This window comes from Leptonotus elevatus, chromosome 16 (assembly GCF_054856555.1).
Source record: "Leptonotus elevatus isolate MCC_2025b chromosome 16, RoL_Lele_1.0, whole genome shotgun sequence".
NCBI lineage: Eukaryota > Metazoa > Chordata > Actinopteri > Syngnathiformes > Syngnathidae > Leptonotus > Leptonotus elevatus.
The window spans coordinates 16,525,126-16,541,101 of NC_141254.1; the positions used below are offsets into that span (position 1 = coordinate 16,525,126).

General features: G+C 37.6%; 4 protein-coding genes across 6 annotated transcripts; 3 read left to right on the forward strand and 1 right to left on the reverse strand.

Moving 5' to 3' along the window:
* The first annotated feature begins 61 nt into the window (after positions 1 to 61).
* On the forward strand, positions 62 to 4,278 carry dpagt1 (dolichyl-phosphate (UDP-N-acetylglucosamine) N-acetylglucosaminephosphotransferase 1 (GlcNAc-1-P transferase)). The gene is made up of 9 exons (XM_086098979.1): positions 62 to 515; positions 589 to 709; positions 1,046 to 1,259; positions 1,964 to 2,110; positions 2,218 to 2,302; positions 2,406 to 2,594; positions 2,684 to 2,771; positions 3,198 to 3,353; positions 3,426 to 4,278. Exons 1-9 carry the CDS (start codon positions 361 to 363, stop codon positions 3,489 to 3,491), a joined length of 1,221 nt encoding a protein of 406 aa, XP_085955105.1. The 5' UTR covers positions 62 to 360; the 3' UTR covers positions 3,492 to 4,278.
* Positions 4,279 to 4,853: 575 nt separating this feature from the next.
* On the forward strand, positions 4,854 to 9,451 carry hinfp (histone H4 transcription factor). 2 transcript variants are annotated; one of them, XM_086098977.1, is made up of 10 exons: positions 4,854 to 5,183; positions 5,277 to 5,442; positions 5,896 to 6,122; positions 6,213 to 6,324; positions 6,425 to 6,577; positions 6,670 to 6,747; positions 7,023 to 7,143; positions 7,267 to 7,405; positions 8,083 to 8,207; positions 8,293 to 9,451. In XM_086098977.1, exons 2-10 carry the CDS (start codon positions 5,280 to 5,282, stop codon positions 8,627 to 8,629), a joined length of 1,455 nt encoding a protein of 484 aa, XP_085955103.1. In that variant the 5' UTR covers positions 4,854 to 5,183; positions 5,277 to 5,279; the 3' UTR covers positions 8,630 to 9,451. The 2 variants fall into 2 exon arrangements, with proteins under 2 accessions (XP_085955103.1, XP_085955104.1); XM_086098978.1 differs by having other exon boundaries at positions 5,280 to 5,442.
* A 737-nt stretch (positions 9,452 to 10,188) lies between these two features.
* Positions 10,189 to 13,742, forward strand: LOC147161028 (C4b-binding protein). 2 transcript variants are annotated; one of them, XM_086098980.1, is made up of 5 exons: positions 10,189 to 10,403; positions 11,722 to 11,889; positions 11,963 to 12,130; positions 12,205 to 12,405; positions 12,778 to 13,742. In XM_086098980.1, the coding sequence occupies exons 1-5, from the start codon at positions 10,244 to 10,246 to the stop codon at positions 12,789 to 12,791; spliced, it is 711 nt and encodes a 236-aa protein (XP_085955106.1). In that variant the 5' UTR covers positions 10,189 to 10,243; the 3' UTR covers positions 12,792 to 13,742. The 2 variants fall into 2 exon arrangements, with proteins under 2 accessions (XP_085955106.1, XP_085955107.1); XM_086098981.1 differs by having other exon boundaries at positions 11,725 to 11,889.
* On the reverse strand, positions 13,265 to 15,432 carry LOC147161029 (cobalamin binding intrinsic factor-like). Its single transcript, XM_086098982.1, has 4 exons — positions 15,304 to 15,432; positions 14,996 to 15,137; positions 14,777 to 14,910; positions 13,265 to 13,726 (listed from the first exon to the last, which is right to left on the reverse strand). The coding sequence occupies exons 1-4, from the start codon at positions 15,377 to 15,379 to the stop codon at positions 13,659 to 13,661; spliced, it is 420 nt and encodes a 139-aa protein (XP_085955108.1). The 5' UTR covers positions 15,380 to 15,432; the 3' UTR covers positions 13,265 to 13,658.
* Between the last annotated feature and the right edge of the window lie 544 nt (positions 15,433 to 15,976).

Genomic DNA, 15,976 nt, shown 5'->3' on the forward strand with positions numbered 1-15,976 from the left:
GGCACGTACACTTATTTTATTTTGAAAATAATATCCGGAAGTACATTGCCCGTCTGACACCAGGAACCGGACAATGTAACCTGACAGCCGTGGAGTTTTTTCAAACGTAGCTCACGTTTTAGCATTAAAACTCTCGAAGGCAACCGGTATGACTTAACTGTTAAGATTTATGGAGCTATTCATTATTTGTACCAAGTATGCGTCGCAGTATATTGTCTTAAAATGGCAGCATGACGTGTTTATGTCTGAGTGGCGATAGGTAGAGTTTGTTCATTGAGTGACTGACTGGTCGACGACACTTGAATTGCACAGTTCGGTGACCTGTTAAGACTCAAAAAGAAGCACAAAAACGGCTGCAAAATGTCGCCGTCGCCGTTCTTACCGCTGCTCATCAACGGCCTCATGTCAGCACTCGGCTGCCTGGCCACAATGAAGCTGATTCCCACTTTTAAGGACCATTTCATCTCGGCCAGATTGTACGGCATGGATCTAAACAAACTGACAAAAAATCAAGTGTGAGTACAATTCACGTCTTGGATTGTGTTTGGGACGAATATAAAAATGCGTGAGCCTCTTCTGTTTCTGTAGTCCAGAATCACAGGGTGTCATCAGTGGGACAGTCTTCCTCATCATCCTCTTCTGCTTCATCCCAGTGCCTTTCCTCAGTTGCTTTGTTGGAGATCAGTGCAATGGCTTTCCACATGATGAGGTAGGTAGGAGTGGACCATATTAAAGCCAGTGGTAGGCAGTAACAAATATGTTGTTGCTGTCCAGCGACATTGAGCTATGTGAACCAGGAAGCATGAACGACTCTGAGATTCCGCAAAGCAAGATATTCCTCATCCATGGCCTGATTTAAAAAAAAATGTGGTTTGATGTTATCAGTTCCAAGAACGATTGCGTGTGCCAGCCTGCAAATTTCTGGCATTTAAAGATTTTCTGTATAATCTTGTATTTTTTTTCAGTTTTGGTATTTTATGGACATCACAGACAACTTTAACAACAAAAATTATGTCAACCACTTCTGATTGTGCTGTTTCTTTAGTTTGTGCAGCTAATCGGTGCGCTGCTCGCCATCTGCTGCATGATCTTTCTGGGATTCGCCGATGACGTGCTCAACCTGCGATGGAGACACAAGCTCCTGCTTCCCACCATGGCCTCCCTGCCACTTCTCATGGTCTATTTCACCAACTTTGGCAACACGATCATCCTGGTCCCCAAACCGTTCAGAGCACTGCTAGGGCTGCATTTGGATCTAGGTGAGTTGGGTTGGTTGATGTTAACTCACTGGGCACAACAAACATTTAGGATTTTTTTCCCTCTCTGTTAGTATTTATTTGACCAAAAAACACAGTATATAAAACTTTTCATATTAACTCATTCACTGCCATTGATGGCTATAAACGTCAAAAATTCATTGGAACTATTTCTATTAGTGTTATACTTTTTTTCCACACTTGTTAACAAGAGTATGAAAACCTAGATTTTTTTTATTGTACATTTAGAACAAATATACAATTTTTGATTAATCGTGAGTTAATTAGTGAAATCGTGCTATTAATAACGATAAAAATTAATCGCCTGACGCCCCGAATTTTTAATAATCTTTTTTTTTTATTCATTCACTGCCATTGACTGCTATAAACGTAAAACAATCATTTGAACTATTTCTATTAGTTCAACATTTTTTTCCACTTTTGTTAACAAGAGTATGAGAATTTTGTTATTGTACATTTAGAACAAATATAACATTTTTGATTAATCGTGAGTTAATTAGTGAAGTTGTGCGATTCAAATTTTTAATCACCTGTCACCCCTAATTTTTAATAAAAAATTTTTTTAATGAATTTATGGCAGTGAATGGGTTAATACAGTACATTTGAGTTGTGTATAAAGCCCTGCTTTGTAATTTGCTTCTCATAGTTGATTAATACAAAAATGAATTTACACTTTCTTTTGACAGGTATTCTCTACTACGTGTACATGGGCATGCTGGCAGTCTTTTGCACCAACGCCATCAACATCCTGGCTGGCATTAACGGCATCGAGTCAGGTCAAGCTCTGTTCATCTCTGGCTCCATCATCATCTTCAACCTGCTGGAGCTCAGCGGTGTGTTGCGATGAATCCATTTCCAAAGTCGATTTGATTCTGCCCATGTGTATCCTTCATAAATGAGGGGGAAATGAAATTTGACCATTGATGTTTCTTCATTTCAGGGGATTACCACGATGATCATGTTTTCTCTCTCTACTTCATGATGCCGTTCTTCTTCACCACTTTAGCACTTTTTTATCACAACTGGTAGGCCAATTCTCTCATCTGATGCCGTTGATGTCAAACAGCACACTAATGTTTCAATATTCTTGCAATCGTTTTATTTATTTATTTATTTATTTTGTGATAGGTACCCCTCGTCCGTGTTCGTGGGAGATACTTTCTGCTACTTTGCAGGGATGACCTTTGCTGTTGTTGGCATCCTAGGACACTTCAGCAAAACAATGCTGTTATTTTTCATTCCTCAAGTGGTTAACTTTCTCTACTCCTTGCCTCAGCTTTTTCACATCATCCCCTGTCCTAGACACAGACTTCCCAGGTAGTGTACATACACATTTTTATGTGATGTCCATTTCATCTTTGAGCCCCTTATCCACTTTCTCTCCTATTATGAAATGCACGTCTAAGGTTGAATCCAGACACAGGCAAACTGGGGATGAGTTTCTCTAAATTCAAAAGAAATGACCTTTCCAAACTAGGACATCTCATTCTGCAGGTGTGTTCAATACGAGATCTAATTTGAGACGGAGCTATGATGTTGATGTTATTTGTTAATTGTAGTTTGCAGTATTGTAGTACTGCACTGCATTCTGTTTGGGGTGTTTCTACCAACAGGTCTTATTTAGCAATATAATGGAGGATAATATTAGAAATAACGTTCATAAGTTCAGTTTAGATGATGATTTTCATCTCTCAAGGTAGAATTCCTTTGATTAGATCTCATTTACATTTTTCGCTGTACCTTAAGAAGTGTCTTGTTACTTCATTTATTTTTTAAAGTCAAGATAGTTTCAATAATAATAATCATAGCTTATCGTGATTATGCATGTGGCAATGCAGACCATTTAATGACAGACTTCCAGCTGCTATTTTCGTGTGCAGCGTTTGTTGTATCCAATAAAAAAAACGGCCTCCTCGACAGGTTGCAGAGTTACTGAATCTCCTTGAGGTGCGCAGAGGCCAAGAAGAAGATGACGAATTCATTGAGTGCAACAACATGACCATAATAAATCTTGTGTTGAAATTCCTCGGTCCAACCCACGAGAGAAATCTCACTGCCATCATGCTCCTGATACAGGTAGAGCCAAAACAGCTCAAGCAGCTATCGACTTCAGAAAGAACATGAATGTTTAATTTTTTTTGTGTGCAGGTAATGGGAAGCGCATTGGCTTTTGGGATCCGTTACCATCTGGTGCGCCTCTTCTACGACGTCTAGAGGATGACAGAGAAACGCATATTTTTGGAACAACTTTACAGGCTCATTGTTTGTGTGCCTTTTAAAAATATTCTATTACCTCAGTTACTTTCGATCCTCGGCCTCAATGTGTGGTTACGACCCCGTGTCAGGGAAATGATAGGTTATGTTTACATCATGTACAAATATGACAGAAATCACTCTGTGGTTTGTAACTCTAATTTCAATGAATTGCCATTTGAAACGTGTAACCATGTTTGAGTAATTTTGATTATTCTGGCATGCCAAAGAGTATATTTTTGTACTGAGGGTTTATAAGGAATGTAGTGAGAGTGGTGTAGTGGTCCCTGGAGAAGTGGGTATACATGTACGCTCAATTTTCATCTTTTTTTTTTTTTTTAAAGAAACGGTGACATGTAAGAATTAAAATCCGTCACTTGTAGTTACAATAATAAAATGGTCACGGCTTGTTAAGAACAGTTTGGTAACACAAGCAGCCTGAAATTATATTTATTATGAGGCAAACAAATTATATGTTATAAAACAAATTGAACAATGAACAAAAATAGTGAAAACTGTGGTTAGAACGGTGTGCATCAATGTAGAGGTGGGTGAAAAAGAACTCCGTATACCCGTGTATACCTGCCTGGACTACACCACTACTCTGAAGTAACGACCATCATGCCGCCTATATAGTTAGACTAAATTCAGTGATAATTTATTTATAAAGCAGCAGTCCATGATTTTAATTGTACCTGTTCACTTTACTTATAGGGATGTTGTGTAAATAAAAGGGATTTTAATTTGATTATCTTTTTTTTCTTTTTTTCTTTTTCTTTTTTAACTCTGCAGTGGGAAAATTCACATGTCCTAGCAGAAAACGGAAGAGCAAATTAATCACATGATAATCAAGACATTAAAACCACTCACTTAGCACAAAGTATAAAAGCTACTTGCAAATCATGGACTCTGGTGCACAATTAGCAATCAAACATATGGTAATATGTAACAATAGGGTGTATTATAAAAGTACACTTGGGAAACTCAATATGTTTTTAAGTTACTGAAAAAAAGTAAAGGCGTTCTCTCCTCTTTTTACGTTATTCTACTTGTTTTTTTCCCCACCAAGGACTCATTGTTTTGTCAAAAGGCACTGGACTACTGTGATCTAGAATGTGACTTCAAATGGGATACTGGCGGTTGTAAATAGGGTTCAAACTGTAAAATAAAGGCTGAAATACACATTACGTATCAATATAATTTGTTCAATTTTGTATTATTATTTTTTAGATAAATATTTATTATTAAGGTTATTGCTGATCTATTCGGCAGCCACACACCTTTATTTTTTTTTTAGATCTACAACCCAGCAAATTAGTTTAATATAAATATAGAAACCTTCCAAATATATTGTAATGTTTTAATGTCAATATTAAAAATATTTAAAGTATAAAAATATTTGTTAAAAAATAGTACTGATTCGCGGTACTTTTTGCGGAACTTTTGACACTGGGAACCAAAGATACTGTTTTGCCTCCGTCGGACCGTTAAAAGCACTGCACAGCTTGTATAAAAGAACCTGTTCTAGATGTCTACATCTTTGTATCACTCAAAACAGCTAGAATCCACACAGGAACTGTTTTCAATGATAATTTTAATAACTTTTCTTACTCCGTTGTTCTGAGTTTTCCGAAGCTACTGAGTGTTTAAAAGGTAATGTGGGGGAAAAAATACTTGAATCACTACGTGGTCCTAGCCGGTTAACGTTTGTTTTTGTGTGTGTTTTTTTCAAACTATTTATTCCAGGAGATGCCTCCCAATAAACGATTGCGGAAAAATACGCTGACATTAGAATGTGAGTGGGGATCGTGTCAGGAGTCGTTCAATCAAATGGAAAAATTCTGCAATCATGTGGAGGTTCACTTGGATGCAGTGAACATGGCGGAGGAGGAGGATGAAGAAGAACCAGAGGGTGAGTGGATCTCGAAGCCAGCATATTGTTCGTCTGTATCCGTTCACTGGCTCGTAAACTGCGTAAATATGGAGAACTAAACGTTTAATCGTGTGGATCATCTGCTAGAAAGGTAGAGTGAAGCCTACAACACTTCAATGAATGTAAACATGGCAGAAGTCTCAGCTCACATTCCATCAGATCCATTACACAAGCCCAGCTCTTGGGAAAAAAAGCAACATTAGAAACTTTTTGAATGCCTGAGAAAGAACATATTGACGAATTGTGTGTGTCATTATTAGCAACTTGCACTTAATGCGTTTAATTGGAAATTTGGTTCAGACTGTACAGTTGACTTCGATTTAAAACAGATGTAGTTATATTTTATTTGTTAAGCTTTAGTGGAGACCCTTTCTTTGTCTGCTTTTGTTTTAAATATTATTTTGGACTACTTTTGCAATCTTTTCTGACCAGTGGAGAGAAACTGTCTTTGGAGAGACTGCGGGTTCTGCTCTATGGAGGGTCCTGAAGAGTTCCGGCGACATGTCTTCTTCCATTGTTACCATACTAAGCTGAAACAGTTGGGTCAGCAAGTACTTAATGGCCAGGCAGACATTGGCACATGCTCCATCAGCGACCAGAGCCACAACATTGTCCCTGAAATCCCTGACAATTTTATCTGCCTGTGGCAAGACTGTGAGGTATGCTTGAGGTATTTGTGAAATGTTTGAAGTAATCCTTATGTAAGGTTTTAAAATGCAATTGCTTCTTTTTCTGCATGTTTCTTAAAGCAACCACCTTATGAGAATCCAGAGTGGTTCTACAGACACGTGGAGCTTCACAGCTTCTCTATAGACATACCAGCAAAAGAGTGTGAATTCCAAGTACGCTGTGGATGGAAGGGTAAGTCAAGTTTGTTCGGATATGGCAGTTTGGACAGACCTAACCCTATGTAATGCAAATGCTATCATGGGTTTTCTTCCTTAAAAAAAAAAAAAATCAGATTGCGATGCTACTGCTAAAGGTCGTCCTAAATTACGGGAGCATCTACGCAGCCACACCCAGGAGAAGGTTGTGGCATGTCCTGGTTGTGGAGGGATGTACGCCAGCAACACAAAATTCTTTGACCACATCATTCGACAGAGTGCTATGGAAGGTGAAACATGGGCAGGGATATGCATCAACAAGATAGTTAATGGTTGCAACCGTAGAATTGACTTTATGCGCTTTGATGAATGCTGTCACTAGGCCAAAGGTTCCAGTGTTCCCACTGTTTAAAACGCTTTGCAACAGAGAGACTGCTCAGAGACCACATGAGGACCCACGGTTAGTAGCAAGCTATAATACTTCGTATTGTTTCCAAGTTGACCCCCCCCCCCCCAGCCTTTTTACCCTTTTATATTCAAAAAATTTTTTTACACTTCCTTTCATCAATAACATTTAACAGCCACGCTACATTACACACAAAAAATATTTTCCCGTCTTATATTTCCCCATATGGAAAAACATTCACAATAAACTACATATAAACCATGAGGTTAATTTGAGGTTAATTTTCCATGCCATATGATCTTTATATCGTTGATCTCTGCTTTGTTTAGTGAGCCACTACAAGTGCCCATTGTGTGACATGACTTGCCCTTCGCCGTCAGCGCTGCGCAACCATATAAAGTTCCGACACAGTAATGAGAAGCCATATAGCTGTGACTACTGTGAATACAGGTAGCACATCCTGCAAAACGATTTTTATTTATATATTTTTTTACGGAAAAGGTGCAGCTACTCCTTTTTTCTTTCTCAAATGTCTTAATAAAGTGATTGATATTCTGATAATCTCATGTGTAGCTGTAAGAATCTGGTGGATCTACGTAAACATTTGGACAGCCACAGCAGTGACCCTGCTTACCACTGCGAAGTCTCTGGCTGCGATTTCACCTCTCGCACACTTGTCACCATGAAGACTCACCACAAAAAGGAGCATGAGGTAAGAGGGGGCAATGCAGCGTTCTTCCATTGTATCATGATTTACCCACCACAGATCGGCTACATTGCTGTTTTTTTTTTTTTAAGAAGTTTATCTCGTCGGTTTATGGCAATCTTTTTTTAATGGGTTTTTACTGTCTGCAGTGTTACCTTGATTTCATGTTCAATTTGTTTCATGACCAAGATTTTCCACATAATTAACATTTCCTGTGTATATGAAAAAAAAATCCTATTGAAATGCCATTCATCTGTTCCAGAATGCAGAAGAAAACAATTCTTTTTTTTTACATTTATTTATTTAGTAAAGAAAGAGTATTTTATTAATAGTTTAGTATTCTAAAATATTAATTAAAAAAACATAATAAAAGAGACTGTAAACAATTTAACTGGTTTATAATATGTAATTATGCTGAATGTTAAAAGTAGTGTTAAAAATCTTGTTTTTTTTACATTTATTTATTTAGTAAAGAAATAATATTTTATTAATAGTTAAGTATTCTAAAATATTAATAAAAAAACATAATAAAAGAGACTGTAAATAATTTAACTGGTTTATAATATGTAATTATGCTGAATGTTAAAAGTAGTGTTTTGAGAAGTGTTGACCTATAAAAACAGTTTTTTTTTGTGTGTGTTTTTTTTTTAACTCTCTTACTCTCTCAAATTGTGTTTTTCCAGGGGAATTTTATAGCTCGCTACAAGTGTCATGTGTGCGATCAGTGCTTCACCAGGGGAAATAATCTCACAATCCACCTGCACAAAAAACACCAGTTCAAATGGCCTTCTGGACACCCGCGGTTCAGGTATGTGACGCTGAATAAATAAATAAAAATGCGTAGACGGTGACGTATGCAACATCCCGTCGACTTTCGCAATCATTGCTGCCAGGTACAAGGAGCACGATGACGGCTTCTTGCGGCTGCAGCTGATCCGCTACGAGAGCGTGGAGCTGACCGAGCAGCTGATGCGAGAGAGGCAAAGCGGGCACGCCGAGGAGGGCGAAGAGTCCCCCAGGGCCGCTCCTTCAGAAATGCAGGTAGAGCTGAGAGGGTTGCTGCTGGAGGAGCAGAAGACGGAGGCGCCCGCCGTCAGCTGTGAGGAGAGCAGTCAGGAAGAGAGCATCTTGTTCTCTATTCTCACTGGAGGTTTGACACAGGCGGCGGACAACACCGTCATACTACAGTATCAGGATGCTGCTCAAGAACAAGACATGCAGACAGTTTGACCTCTTTCACCATTGTGGTGAGCCGTATGTGAATACAGTGGTGCCTTGAGATACAAGTACCTGAACTGAGGGTTTGTTTTGATCTGGGAACGTAACCTTGAGATATACTGAATGGTGGCAGAAAACTCAATTCAATTGATGTTAAGCAACAGTTTGATACAAGGTGAGCAATTCTATGAAAAAAAGAGACTTTAAGCTCTTCTAGAAGGAGCAGCACAATTAAATCTTCATGACCAAGCCGAGTATTTATATGTTTTGTTTTGTTAGGTTATGATAACTTGAAGTACAATAATATATAAAAAATCACATTACAACCATTTTTTTTAAAAAGCAGGTCAGAATGGATTAATGATATTTCCATTCATCTAAATTAGGGGGCTAGGATTTGAGTTTTTGAGTTATGTACATGGTCACAAAACGAATTAAACTCTTATCTCAAGGCATCGCTGTACTTTTTTTGCATTTGCTTGTATCTCAACTGAAACCAAGTTTCAGAGAAGGGTAAAATGTGATCTAAAGTTTTGAAAGAATTGTTTTGTCCATCATCTTAGGCAATTGATTGACACCCCCCCCCCCCCCCCCCATTGTGCTTGCCAACATTGTGAAGAACCACATTGTCTGAATTTTTGTATACTTCTAACTTGAATTCATCCAATGTGTCCTACCTCCTATATAGCAACATGACACAGTTATATCACTTTCCGTAATATGAAGGTTGCTTAATGATAACTATGACAAAGAGAATGGCATCCACACTTCAAATATATGTAAGGACTACCACATTTGTCATGTTTTTGTACTGCACAAAAAAAATAACTAAATTAAAATAGAGTTTCAAATATTGTGCTGTGAAATGTTTGTTTTTCATCCATCCATTCATTCTCTATACCACTTATCCTGTTCAGGGTTGCAGGGAACGAGAGCATATCCCGGCTGACTAGTCAGGCAAGTGTACAGCAGTGATTTGGTTTTCATTTTTACCCTCTATGAGGTTTTGTTTTTTTGTCTTATTTATTAATTATATATATATATATATATATATATATTAGCTTTATTTATTATTATTTTTTGTGACTATCTTAGCTAAATAGCCATAATAAAGACTTTAGGAGTCGCTATGCTTGGTTACCACTATAACTACATAAAAGAGGCAACATATTTAAAAAAGAAAAAATACCCATAAGATGAAGTGACACAGATGCAGTATTACTATGGTTAATGTTGACCCACTGACTGGTAATCCAAATTAAGCATTGTGGAATATTTGACACAGTTCCTACATTACATTTTTTAAATTACATTTACCAGGTAGAAGTGTTTTACTGCGCCCCCTAATGACAATTTCATTTTATTGCACCTCTAATTTAAACCCAATCTGTTTAGTGCTATTGCTAAACATTAGAATTTCATCATATGTGTTGCTTTCAAAATGCAAATGGCTTAAAATACTTTAATTTCCCCACTGCTTGCTCCAGATACATAACCTTTAGTGGTATTTTCTGTGTGTAGAAGATTAGGCAACACACACACACAGCTTAAGTGTGTTGCTCCACTCATCGTCTTCACTCAGCTAATGTGCAAAGGCAGGAATGTATTGACTCTTTGCTGGGCAACATGACTTTGACTGACTTCCCAGATCTGCAGGGTTTGCCAGAAACGTTGCAAAGGAGCGTAAAAGCCATGAGGTTTCGTCCACTGCTGTTGCTGTTTTTTACGTCCTTGCAGAAGGCAACTTCTCAGGTGTCTGAATGGATCGAAGGAGTAGAAATTAGTGGTAAGATCTACTATCATGCCTTGATTTGCTGACGAAGCTTGTTTCATGAAGGATCTGTTTTGATGAACTTTTTGTCATGTAATACATTAATGTTTCTCAAACTAGCCAAAGGACATATTTCAATTTACATTTATATTAGAAAAAGATCACACCTCTCCACCAAACAAAAATGTCACAATAAATGGGTAATTGCAGAATTGGAGGACATTTTAGGCACACTTTTTGAGAATTAACCTTTTTTTTTTTAAATACATGTTTTCAGGGTAAAAAAAATAATAGATATAAACGGTCAGTGCTACACTTTATTATTATTACACTTTATAATCTCAAATATTGCTCAATAAATCCTGGAATAAAGAATGTTACATATTATTTAAAGACACATTTAATTTTAATATTTTTTGTTGCCCTTCAGTGATAAATGTTAGTTTTTGCTCAAGTTAGCATCCTAGCTGTGTTGCTATGCTAATTGGTCAAGTTTAAATTTGGCCATTTAATTAAAAAAAAAAAGTACAACCTTATTGATACTTCTTAAGATAATAGAAGTCAAGGGTTGTGTTGGTTTGAGTGGAAAACATAAAAAAACAGTAATAAAATAGAAATGGACATGGAGCTCTCTTTTTTTTTTGGACATCGTTGCATCTGTTTTAAGAGAAATAGCATGATTACTACTACTTAAAATATGACTGCGATAAATCAATGTTTAAACAATTACAAAGACACATGTCAACAAAATTATACAAGAAAAACTGATTTAAAAGTAATACATTTGTTATGTTTTGCATTTAAGTTGATCATAAATAAGGGAGGGGGGGAGCATTCTTAGGGAGTGCTTATGAGCTATTTTGTCGTTTTAAATTATATTTTAAGTATTATAATATTTTATACTAGAGCTGTAGTTACATTTTGTCTTAGTATAACTATAATTCACACAAGTGCATTTTTTTTTAATTTTTGTGCATGATTGAAACTTCTTGGGTTATCAGAGAATGTTCTCCAATTTTGGAATGGCCCATAATATTCTGAAATACTGTTTTGTGTGAAATTTGGGCCTGTTAACTTGAATATAAACCTGATAATAGATATACGTAGGAATTGAAGAAAGACACACACAGAAATCTTCAACAATTCTGTCGCCGAATCACCTGTCACTCATATAGATAAAAAAAAAAAAAAGATGAAGTATTTGTAGTAAACAATCATTTAAGGACCAATTAGATGAATTTGAATACATTCATTTTCTACGGCACACTTGATGTTACACTAATGTGCTATGGCGCAATGGTTAAGGAGAAAAAAGTAATCAAAGCGTTTCCAGTAGTTGACATAGAATGGATCGGGCAACCCGATTTCCTGGGGGACATCTACTGGTCAGGGACGGCCCCAGTTTGTCTGTCCGGCTGCAACGCGCGCCACCAGGAGCTCAGGCGAGATCCCTGTGGCGACTCGAGCTGCTGCTGGCTGGGTTACAAGTCCCTTTGCAGAGGTAATCCAAGAATACAGCAAGACTGAACATTGTAATCTAGTTTCTAATATTTGCGCTTTGCTTTTTATGATAGTCAATTGCGGGAAGCCAGATGTGGATTACAATGGAATTGTTTATGGAAATGACTGGTGGGTGGGATCTGTACTGAGGTACTCGTGTCGTCCTGGCTTCATGTTGGTGGGAAACGCCACCAGGACTTGCCAAGCGAATGGCCTATGGACTCGGAAACCTACCTGCCTCCGTATGTAAACACAATGGTACGAAACACTATATAACACTCACAGTATAATGTTATTTTCAATATTTTTTTTGTAGGAATGTGCAAAAAGGGCTCCATTGAAGTCAGTGAGCGGGAACTCAACGGGACATGTAACTCTACCTGTGCATATAAAAGCTACTCTGGTCCTCCCAAGCTAGGCTGCACTCAGATACACAACTGCAGGAAGAAGGAGACTGGCTGGAAGCGTTTCTTTGCTCAGTGTATCCCTTGCATCTGTGACTGTGCTTTATCGTGCCGTAAGTAGGCTTTGGAACCTCAAAGCTAATAAATTCTCCCCTTCTAATTGGTGCTCCTGGGTCTGCAGCTACAACCATGATCATCAATAGTGTTGTTGTTATGAGGAATAGTAATTGTCCAATTTGTAACAGAATTACTTTACAAGTCAAATACACTCTGATTGCTACTCCTGTAGTTTCCCTTTGGAACTTATCTGTCTGTATGCTGTCTTTAATAGTATTTGGACATTTAAAAAAAACATTTCCTTAGTAAAGTTAGTTGGGTGAAGTATGTGGAAGTCCAGTTTAAATGAGTCAAACTAAATATTTTGTCTCTCTTCAGGAATTCCAGTGTGTATAACCCATCTTCTTCTTTTTTTTTTGTGGTTTCAGTATGGACAGGCTAAAAATAAACAACAGGAGACATCACCTGGAGAAAATCTGGAGTAACTGAGCTAGCTGTAGCATCATCACAAGAAACGGTTTGTTGTCTTGTGTTATGGAACGTCGTCTGGCTGAGTCCTTATTTCATTAAGTCAGATACAACACAGTTTTCGAACCAACCGCTTCATCTCTTTATTTATTATTGTGCACTTGGGACGATTTTTGGATTGCTCAATATTGTCTAAAAGACAGTATCAGATTTTCTCAATGCTTACTATTGATCCAAAAGCCAGGAATGATTATGGTTACAGTATACATTAATATGTCCACCTTACTGTATGGTTTATTGCAAGTTAAAGCTAAACACAGGAGAGAGGAATGAAACCATGTAGATTAGTGGCTCCGTCGTTTCGTCCATCTGTCCCTGAGGGAGTTGAAACCTTAATCTCATTGCAAAAGGGATCACAGCATCACTCTGAGAGCTCAGGGGGACATTTAACACAGAATAGGTAGAGTTTATTTATATGAACATTGCGCTGCAAAAAGGTATGTGGAAGTTGCACCAGATCAATTATTTGGATTGCAAAATCTTTATTTTCAGCTGTATTTTGTAAATATGAAATGTTAAAGCTGAAGCGCCCTTGCTGCTGTATTGGTGTTCTCAAGCATGTCACCTAAATTGAATTGCATGTCATTTGTTTGAATATTTTACAGTCTTTTGAGTTGATTTCTAAAATGCACTTGTGTGCCTGATGTTCATGTACTACCAATGTTAACCACCAGGTGGTGCTGTTTTTGCTTTTCTAAATCAACGTAAAAAAATAAATGATCAGTTGGCACTCTCACAAATGATTCCGATGACTGTGATGTCCATTGATGGTCTTTCTTGATTATTTGGCCCAAGTACTGAACCTCAGTACAATGTGTTCATTTTCTGATGGTGTGTAGCAGCCAATTCCTGTGAAAACAGAAACAATATTAGACGTAATGTTCTGAAGGGGGAAAAAAAACAGCAACAATTTTTTTTTACTGCCCAGTTAATTTCACGTTCATTTTCTAGTGATGTTGACACTTGGTTTATTCAAGCAAAAATATTTTTTTTGTTTTCCCCGTAGTTTAAAGAGCTTGCAAGGCATATAGTTTACAGTACTTGATAAGAACATGTCATTATAAACCATGTTGACTGTCGTCTGTTTATTAGGACAAGGTAATGATCTTTTGAGACTTTTGTTTAGTAGCCCTGAAGAGCAAAACACAAATAAATAAAGCACTACAGCAAAGAAAAAAAAACACAAAACAAAATACATTAGATTTTTTTTTTTAAATACGCAAAAACAGATAACAAAAACAAATCTGTAATTCCATTTGTTTCTTTATTTCTTTTTGATTTGTTGTTGTGTTTCATTTTTTGTTTTGTTTTTTAATTTGTGCTTGCAATTACCTTTTTTCTTAAGTTACTTGTTTTGTGTGTGTGTGTCTTTTAATGCGACGCTGTTTAATTTTCAGGGTTTTTGATATGTTTTGTGTTTTATTGATTAGCTGTAGCGCTCACTTTTGTTGTTTTTGCGTTTTGCTAATCAGGGCCACCATAATTGTGTGAAGAAAGAAGAAATATGTATTATTGTGAAATGACATTTCCGATGGCCAATAGAAACTTGTTAACAATACGGTATTTATAAAACACTTGCCTTTTCCAAGATTGATGATACTAAAAGCAACTGTAATCAGCACACGAAGGTGGCCTACGTGGTTTCATTAGAAAGGACCCCCAAAAAATTGAGCAAATCATATTTTTCTGTTGTATTATACATCTTTGTAAAGACATCATTGTTGATTGGTAATTGGATTGTTCAGGTGCACCCAATATTTTTTTGTCATTTATTACAGCAGAATCATCACACTAATGGGTGTCCCAAAGCAGTGAGTTGATGAAAACCAAAATCCCCATGTCTCATTAAGCCTCATTAAGTCTCCCTCAGATGTAATTGACTCTGGGGAGGAAACTCACCCACATCCAACCGCGTGTATTCCCCCGAGTTTTCTGACAGAATCTCCCAGTAAGTTTGATCCTTTTCACTTCCGGCCACGCCGTTAACGCTCTCCAAAAACAGGCCGTAGTTTGGGTCTTCTCTCAGGGTGAACCTGGTGGGGCGCGACAATGTGAGCTGGAGCAGAAACAGCTGAGGCTCACACATGTGGCGGGGGGGGGGGGGGGATGGGGTCTTACTCAAAGTCTGGCTGCAGCTCCTGTATTCGCCTCAAAGCCCCCAGCAGCACCCCTCCCTCCAACACGGATGTGAAATGAGTCTCCGGGGTCATGTTAGACAGGTCGTTCATCACAGACAGTCGAATGGGAAGTGAGGCCTGTCCTGCAGGGTAAGTTGCACAACACGGGTACATCTCAATACATTCATATTACACAGATTCACACACAGTAAAATATTTTTTCAGAAGGCCAATTCCTATCATTTCGGTAGATGTTTCTATATTTAGTTGTAGTTCTGCTTCTAGTTTGTGCCTGTGCAATATATTCACCTCTGATGGTAAGCGCCCCTTGAATGGACAACAGCAGGAGGCCCACGGAGAAGATTGCCGTTCTTGTAGATGCCATCTTGTATGACTGTTCCCTTTCCTCTCACTTCTACTGTATTTATATGCAACGTGGTCCTCACCTGCCCAGCTAACACCTTTTAGTTATGCAGTCAGTACAAACACACCCATTGTTGAGTTCCAACTACCCTATCTGAAAGTGTTTACTTTCAATCTTTGTGGTTTATGTCATTTTCATGATGAATCACCTGCCTTTGTAAGAGGGTAAATATGTCATGATAAAATCTGGATACTGCCTTTGAAGTGAGTGATTTTGTTTTTTTTGTCGAATCGGTTACCGAATGAACAATACTGAGCTCTCTCTCTTTTCAAAAAAAAAAAAAGCCGTATATGAACCTGATTTATAGTTTTGAAATGAAATGTCACTGAAAATATCTTGTTTAACTTTAGTTGAGTTTGTTAAAGAAAAAAATAGAGAGATAAAGAGAGTTTGTTAACAACATCTCAACGTTATTATTAAGAGTGAGGACAATTTGCAATTTTACTACACATTTTTAACAATAAACTAGACACACGTGAGTTGCTTTAGCCGGCCACGTAAAATGATGTGGCGACCGGATCTGGCCCTTGGGCCTTGAGTTTGACACTTGTCAAATTA

Excerpts from the sequence above, each read along its gene's own strand:
- dpagt1 (XM_086098979.1), top strand. The coding sequence starts at position 361 with ATGTCGCCGTCGCCGTTCTTACCGCTGCTCATCAACGGCCTCATGTCA. Across the intron at positions 2,303-2,405 it reads GCACTTTTTTATCACAACTG|GTACCCCTCGTCCGTGTTCG; the intron begins GTAGGCCAATTC and ends ATTTTGTGATAG. Across the intron at positions 2,772-3,197 it reads TAGGACATCTCATTCTGCAG|GTTGCAGAGTTACTGAATCT; the intron begins GTGTGTTCAATA and ends CCTCCTCGACAG.
- hinfp (XM_086098977.1), top strand. The coding sequence starts at position 5,280 with ATGCCTCCCAATAAACGATTGCGGAAAAATACGCTGACATTAGAATGT. Across the intron at positions 5,443-5,895 it reads GGATGAAGAAGAACCAGAGG|TGGAGAGAAACTGTCTTTGG; the intron begins GTGAGTGGATCT and ends TTTTCTGACCAG. Across the intron at positions 6,325-6,424 it reads AGTACGCTGTGGATGGAAGG|ATTGCGATGCTACTGCTAAA; the intron begins GTAAGTCAAGTT and ends AAAAAAAATCAG.
- LOC147161028 (XM_086098980.1), top strand. The coding sequence starts at position 10,244 with ATGACTTTGACTGACTTCCCAGATCTGCAGGGTTTGCCAGAAACGTTG. Across the intron at positions 10,404-11,721 it reads CGAAGGAGTAGAAATTAGTG|TAGTTGACATAGAATGGATC; the intron begins GTAAGATCTACT and ends AAGCGTTTCCAG. Across the intron at positions 11,890-11,962 it reads TTACAAGTCCCTTTGCAGAG|TCAATTGCGGGAAGCCAGAT; the intron begins GTAATCCAAGAA and ends TTTTTATGATAG.
- LOC147161029 (XM_086098982.1), bottom strand. The coding sequence starts at position 15,379 with ATGGCATCTACAAGAACGGCAATCTTCTCCGTGGGCCTCCTGCTGTTG. Across the intron at positions 14,911-14,995 it reads GAGCTGCAGCCAGACTTTGA|GTTCACCCTGAGAGAAGACC; the intron begins GTAAGACCCCAT and ends GCGCCCCACCAG. Across the intron at positions 13,727-14,776 it reads ATACACGCGGTTGGATGTGG|GAATTGGCTGCTACACACCA; the intron begins GTGAGTTTCCTC and ends CTGTTTTCACAG.